The following is a 7,500-nucleotide window of genomic DNA, read 5'->3' as shown; positions in this document are numbered from 1 at the left end:
CAGACTTTGCATCTCCTCTGTTTCTCCACGCTTTCCTCTCAAATGTCTTTTCAAGCCGAGTTCAAAGTGCTTTATTGAATTGGTCCAACATAAGCCAATTTAGAGGCACCCCTCGTTCTGGTTCCCTGACCCTCTCTTTGTTCTCATCTTTCATATTTATATTCCATCCCTCTCTCTCTCTCTTTGTAGACTAGCAGGAAATAGCAGCATTGTTTACTGGAGGGGCCTGCAGACACTGCAGGAGGAAGGAAAGAGATAGCAGAGAGAGAGAGAGAGAGAGAGAGAGAGAGAGAGAGAGAGAGAGAGAGAGAGAGAGAGAGAGAGAGAGAGAGATAAAGGGGGGAGTAGTGACTGTGCTGTCTTGATCGGTATTAAGGGAACTACTACAACATGCAGAGCTTCTAATTTCAAGGACCCCAGTCTGATATGCATTAAACTCCCCATTTGATAAGATTTGCATCTCTGTGACTAGACCACAATCAACGTCGTTTTGTATTTATCATTTTTAAAATGATTTAAAGTCGTGAAAATAGCCGATCTACAGTGCTTGTAGATCTGCTATTTTCACTTGTTTTTTTGCGGCAGTCTTATATGATGAAGCAGGGCTTTACTTTACCAAAACAAAAACGTACAAAGTTGAAACTTGGAGATACAAGTTTTCTGCCCGACAAGTGACGATATTTAGCTAGAGATCCCCCGGAACGCCCTCAAAAGGCCCTCAGCTCGGCGTTAGAGCGTCGTTGTCGGGTGGAAACCTTGTATGTCCAATACCTTCCTTTTTTGTTACTATTTTATAAAACAATTAAAAATAGTGAAAATAGCAGATCTACAAGCACACAACGCCTCGCATCCCTTACTACATTTGTGCAACACTTTTGTGTGCACTACATTTGTGAAACACTTATATGATGAAGTAGGGCTTTCATTTACGAGAATAAATGTACAAATTTGAAACTTTGGAGATACCAGGTTTCTGCCTGACAGTGACGTTACGCTGCATTTGTTTCAGCGTGTGGTCTTGTGTGCCAGACAGTTAGTTCTGGATAATAGGGTGGTTGAGGTCAACGGGTTGTGGCTGTGTGTGCGTGTGTGACTGTGTGAGCGACTGAGCGTGCGCGTGCACGTGAGAGAGAGGTTGACTCACTGGAAATACTTTGCTACACTAAATGGAACAGAGCCTTAACATCGGTAACCCTTGTGATGGAAGTAAAAATTACACAACTATTTGTCAACATGTTGACAAATGCCTATTTGCATATTTCTCAATATGTATTGGGTATTATTGAGTATACTATGGACCTACGGTACCACGGGTCACAGACAAGGTCAGAGAGAGAAGGATGAGGCTGGCAGGGCCCTGCGTCAGGCACCCAGAACTAGAGGCAAGCAAACGGACACTGTGGGAGCCAAACCCAGGAAAGGCAAGAAAGTGCACCACCTACGACCTATGTAGATGCACTGCGGTGCGACAGCTTAGATAACACTGGAGAGTGACCTGATGTTAGATAGCAGAGTGTGGAGGGCAGCAATCCAGGAGTCCCGAGTTTGTGTTGGCTAGACCACACTCTCAGTTTACAGTTTAGGCATTTAGCAGGCACTTTTAATCCAAAGCGACTTACAACAAGCAGATAAAACATCACAATAATAAACATGATTGTCAGTACATCAACAGCAATATAACAAATGCAAATTAATATCTATCTAGAAAAAAAACAATATAATCCGTAAAGAAAAAAGGTTTCTAAAAAACCTAAAAAAACAAATGCTAACTAGCTTCATGTATGGTCATTGTTTTTTTCCAGTAGTGCTAAGGGTTTAGGTGGAGTCTGAAAAGGTGAGTCTTCAGTCCACGGCGAAAGCTAGCGAGTGAGTCTGTTGTTCCAAGTGCGACAGGGAGTTCATTCCACAACTTGGGGGCCAGGAGGGCAAACTGTCTCGGACGAGTGGATTTTTGCCCTGGGGTTTTTAGCGAGGGTTCTGTCAGCATCCCTGTGTTGGCTGATCTAGGTGAACGGGTGGGGGTGTAGGGGTTGATCAGGTTTCGCATCGCAATTGTAACAAATAATTGTAATTAACGATGTAATTGTGTGGCTTTATATTTAATATTTTATTCTCAAACGCAGACGCGATGTGAGCTTGTAGATCTGCAATGAAATTCCTACTCTGGTCCGCTTCTTCTCCCCATTATGTAAATGTTTGCATGCAAATGATCATGACAGACCGATATAGACAGACACAGGATGTAGACATCTACAGCTTTGGTTCGCTTATGGCAGGGGTCTTCAACGGTTAGTTGAGAGAGAGATGAAGCAGGGACCCCCACAACCTGTTCGTAGATTCCATATAGTTTCATCGTTTCACAGCACAATCAGTGTATTTTGGATTCATGTCAATGTGTGTTTTCAGATATTAACCACTATGGTCAATACTTATATAAACGTGACCTTTCACTCACTTAGTCTGTTCCTTTTCCCCTCTACACTAAACCCCTTTTACTACTGCTACTACTGTATACCTGCAGATCTGTATTGCACATGTGGTTGTGTGTGTGTGTGTGTGTGTGTGTGTGTGTGTGTGTGTGTGTGTGTGTGTGTGTGTGTGTGCGTGCGTGCGTGCGTGCGTGCGTGCGTGCGTGCGTGCGTGCGTGCGTGCGTGTGTAAGGAACAGAGTACAGTACCTGCTTGCGGGCCTGGTTGAGTCCATGCAGCCTCTGTTGCAGCTCACTGCGGTAGTTCTGAGCCGCCTCGATGCTCTCCTTGGCCTCCTGCAGCAACGCCTCCACCTCCACCGACATCCTCCTGGTGCACGCACACGCACGCGCGCACACACACAGTCACACACACACACAATTTATTTATATCCAAATAAAAGGAAATGTATACAAGGCAGGGGTTGACAATAAGGTCTCAGAGGCACTTGCCCGTGGGGCAAGTACAGGTAATTTTCTACTTGCCCAACGGGCATGCCCACTTGCCCGAAAAGTAAATTGTGCATTATAAAATTATAGGCAAGATTTTAAATTTAACAAGTATTTATTTTCTTTCCTTTCTGGGGCTGTGTGATAAAAAATGTCATACTGTACCTCAATACTTACAAATCCAAATACCAAATACCTAGCTATGATTGAATATGTCTATGGTTTCACACTTGTTATTTTACATTTTTAAGTGTAGCAACAATAAAAACAGCACATTATAGGTGATCAGTGTTCTTATTTTACATTCCACAGACCAGAAAACAGAGCGCTCTGGCCACATTTAGGTGTTTAGACAGATATATTGTACTGTGTTTATAGAGGGTTGTGTCCCCTCTCAAATAAGCACTTGCCCGGTCAAGGCAACCTGAAAGCAAACTTCACCTGCCCTAAAGTTTTATTTACCTGCCGTGGGCAGGTGGGCAAGCCTTAAGCCCTTTGCACACAGGACAGTTGCGTTTTTTTCGTTTGCTGCATGAATAAAACGCATTGGATTTGGTGTGCAATGCTGTGCGGAATCGGCGCTGTGGATCCCAAAGGGTGTTATAAAAGGAGTGATGAGTTTTTTACCGCATGCGACAAGACGCACGAATCGAACTGGGTTCAATCGAACACACACAGAGGCTACATCTGTGAAAAGCTTGCAGTACAACAAAAGCTCATGTAGGTATCCATTTTTCCAGCTGACATATTGGGGGGGGGGGGGGGGTCGGGGGATCCAAGGCAATGCCTTAAGGCAGGGTTCCCAGATTAGTTTTCCCCAAGGGCCGAATTATGTCAAGGGTACCAACCAAGCCGAGGGCCACAACATGGGGAACATTGCAGGGGGCGACGGTGGCGTTCCCGCTACTCCAGCGACAGTTCAGATATCGTTGTTGTCGGGTGAAAATCTTGTATGTCCAAAACCGTTCGTTTTGCATTTATCATTTTAAAAACGATTTAAACTAGTGAAAACAGCCGATCTACAAGCCTCGCGGTGCGAGGCGTTGTGTGCTTGTAGATCTGCTGTTTTCACTACTTTTGTGCGACGGCCTCGTATGATGAAGCAGGGCTTTACTTTGTGAAAGAACGTATACATTTTGAGATACGAGGTTTCCACCCAAGAACGACGATATACTAGTGTTGTTGCTGCTCTTATACCACCATTATTACTGGGTTTGGTGGGGGCCAGACAGTAGCCCCCCGCCTATTGGGGAACCCTGCCTTAAGGCAAATGATAGGGGAAACACTGTGAGCCAACAACGTTGTGAAAACACAATCTGCAGAGCCGTTTAAGAGGTGGAGGAAGCGGTTTAAACCACTTCCTCTACAACCAGGAAGCAGCCACAGGCAGTGCAAAGGTAACCAACCAATCAATGGTCGGCTACCAACCAGCCTGTGGTACATTCATTGGAACTTGAGTGAAACTGTTTGGATCAGCAGAAAGCTGAAGACAAACCTTCTCCGTGTTTAAAAAGAGTGAAGCCAAATGAAGCAGGAGATAAAATCATGTTGACAATACGCCATGTATTTCATGATAGACTAGACTAATACAACTATTGTTCAAGAGTTTGCTTACATTTCAGGAGTTAAATAATGACATTGGCGGAGAGAGAGAGAAAGAGAAAGTGACAGCGCGAGAGAGAGATAGAGTGAGAAAGAGAGAGTGTGAGAGAGGCTTAGTCACATTTTAGTCATTTGAAATTTGTCTTAGTCTAGTTTTAGTCGACTAAATATATTTTAGTCGTCGACTATGTATTTCGGCGGGCCTTGATGGCGACGTAATGCCTGATTTCACACTTGGTTGCATGCTGAAAATAGACAATCTACAAGCCCACAATGTGTCGCAGCACGACACGCAAGCTTGTAGATCTGCTATTTTCAGAGAGGAACACCCGAGTGCAACCAAACATAAAATGACTTTAGTTTTAGTTCTCTGGATCTCTTCTCCACTAGCCGTTTTTATTTGTTGACGAAACTGTCAATATATTTAGTCTTAGTTTTAGTCATCATAGCCTAGTTTTTGTTTTGTTTTTATTTAGTTTTTGTCAGTGAAAAAAGGTTGACGAAATCAACACTAGGTTAGGGTTATGTGAAAGTAGACTAAGGGAACTAGAACTACCGCAGAAAGGTGGTGTCTAATTGGGCAAATGCTTGACAGTTGGCGCATACAGTAGGCTACCAATATATACAACCTGGGAGTTTTATGTAGAACACAAGGATATCTACACGTCAACTGCAGGGCTGAAATAGTTAGCCAAACCAACCGATTGGTTTTATTCAATTGCATCAGTTTGTTGATTTCTGTTTTGTTTTGGGTTGGCACAGTCACAGGTGTGCATATGACATGTAGTATGAAATGTAAGCTCACAGTATGTAAACACAATGATCATTTAATTTGATCAGTTATCATCATCGAATGGCCTTGGTGAGACTGAATATTTGGTTGGGTCTATGAGGCTTCATAACAACTTATAACAAAGACACGTTATTACTGACTAGGAATATGCTGTTCTACTGAGCTTATGTCCAGCCAGCACTTAGTATCTGATAGTTGTCATACATAATTAGAAACATTTTCGACAAGTATTACCGTATAATGCCGTATAAGTGTATTACAGTTATCATTTTATAGACCCAACCTTAACATACAGACAGTGTTAGTTTTTCACCTGCTCACTGTAGCTTCACACACAAGGGTGAGGGACAGTGAAGTCAATTATGGAGATTTTCTTATGGACTTCTTGTCCCTGATTAGTATTCATTATTACTTGTCATGAGACCTTGTGATAGCTACATACCGGTATAAGATAGCTGAATTCACACACAAACAAAATAATACAATGACCTAGTGGCACCGTCAAAGCCCAATATTCATTGGTCTAAAAGCAAAAGAATATGCATATAACATATCACATTTTGTTCAATATCAGGTTACAGCATCTTCTTGTCAATACACAACTGGATGTGTTGTTCTGCAAAGCACCCTCTTATCTTGTTCAAGAGGCCCAAACAATTTAACACATTTCCCTCTAAGCACAGGATACTGCAGCCAAGAGAGGATTAGGAATGTATCAAGTCAATATTTTAACTTTGCGATTTAGCCATTGTCCTGCCCTATTGCACACATTCTCGCTTTGTTCCGTGCGGTCAGTTTTCCATAGCCTTAATCACTTTAACCTTAACAGTCAGCCACAATAACCAAACCCAGCTGAACATTGTCTGGCAGTGTTGTTTTACCTCTGAGATAACAGCTGCTATAAAAGGTCACACTGGAGCATCAACATGGATGGGCCGATGTTTAGAGTGAAAGCCTGGGGCCAGAGAGGTCTTTGACACATCGTGTGTGTGGGGGGTCACAAGCTAGGTGGTCTGCGGGATAATGGGTGTCCCAAAATCTGCAGGAATTCTCAAGAATATGGATCGGCTTCTCTCGGTTTTCATGTCTTTTTTTTTTTAAAACAGGACATGATCCTTTCCCCACTTGACCCTAGGGACAGGATGATAGTCGTTATCGTTTATCGTGATTAAAAACAACGCTAACAATAATCGTATCGTGGAGATTTAAATTTATCGTGAAATTATCCTCCGTCATGCACTGGGATCGATTCACCTTTTAATTGCAGAGCTGCATATCTGGTACCATTTAAACCCTCTAGCATTGGTAAGACAGACCTGGAAATAACGTACTTGATACAGACTTTTTTTTTTCACTCTCTACCGAAATCTCTTTGCCAAGAAATAGCCGATCTACAAGCTTGCGATGCGCTGTGAGCTTGTAGATCGGCAATCTTTTGGCAAATGTCCGCCCTCAGGATAATAGATGTTGGGGATATTTCGATTATCACGATAATATCGTAAATCGCAATTACTTTGGTCGCAATAATTGTGACAACAATAACAACAAATTTCACCAACTTCTTTACTTCTGTAAAGCTGTGATGTGACAATAAAGCTGATTCTGATAGCTCCGTCTCTTAACTGCACTCATGTGACATTGTTGTCCTTTTTAACACTCTATTCAGGGACAAGGCTTGAATGTAATTAACAACTTAAACCCTATTTAGGCCTACTTTGTTGACCAGAGTCTCCCATGGCTCTATACTCGGCCCTCTTCTTTTTCTCCCTCTACTCTAAATCTCTTTTCGGCAAATATAATCCCCAGAAAAAGGGATCTTACTAGGGTTCATGATTGTGGACAACACCCGTTAGAATACCGAGGTCTTCCAACGTAAAAAAGGCCGTAAAAGGTCTTATTTGGGATGTTCCTTTTAGGCAGGGTGTTTAACTGTACTTGTACAGTACTACATTTCAATTGTAATGGCTATACTTCTTCTCCATCAATCAATCAATCAGAAAACCAGGGTTGCTCAAGGACAAATGACGACAAACATTTATCATTTCTCAGGCTAAATAATACAACCATTTGAGCCAAAGTTGTGAGCACTCCCGTGATGATAGCTCTAGCTCTCTGCTCAGCCCTGCCCTGCCCCTAATGCATGCTCTACAAAACCACACAAGCATGGATGGCAGTACATTCAAACGAC

General features: G+C 42.6%; 1 protein-coding gene across 1 annotated transcript in view; it reads right to left on the bottom strand.

Annotated features, from left to right (window-relative positions):
• crlf3 (cytokine receptor-like factor 3) overlaps nucleotides 1-7,500 on the bottom strand; it is a 26,372-nt gene that overhangs the window by 13,487 nt on the left and 5,385 nt on the right. The window contains exon 2 of the mRNA XM_080725021.1: nucleotides 2,678-2,798. Within this exon, the coding sequence (XP_080581147.1) occupies nucleotides 2,678-2,794 (117 nt within the window). The 5' untranslated portion in view covers nucleotides 2,795-2,798. The remainder of the gene's footprint in view (nucleotides 1-2,677; nucleotides 2,799-7,500) is intronic.

Source organism: Nannobrachium achirus, assembly GCF_963921795.1.
Source record: "Nannobrachium achirus genome assembly, chromosome: 4".
Lineage (NCBI taxonomy): Eukaryota > Metazoa > Chordata > Actinopteri > Myctophiformes > Myctophidae > Nannobrachium > Nannobrachium achirus.
This window is presented reverse-complemented; position numbering and strand designations above follow the sequence as displayed.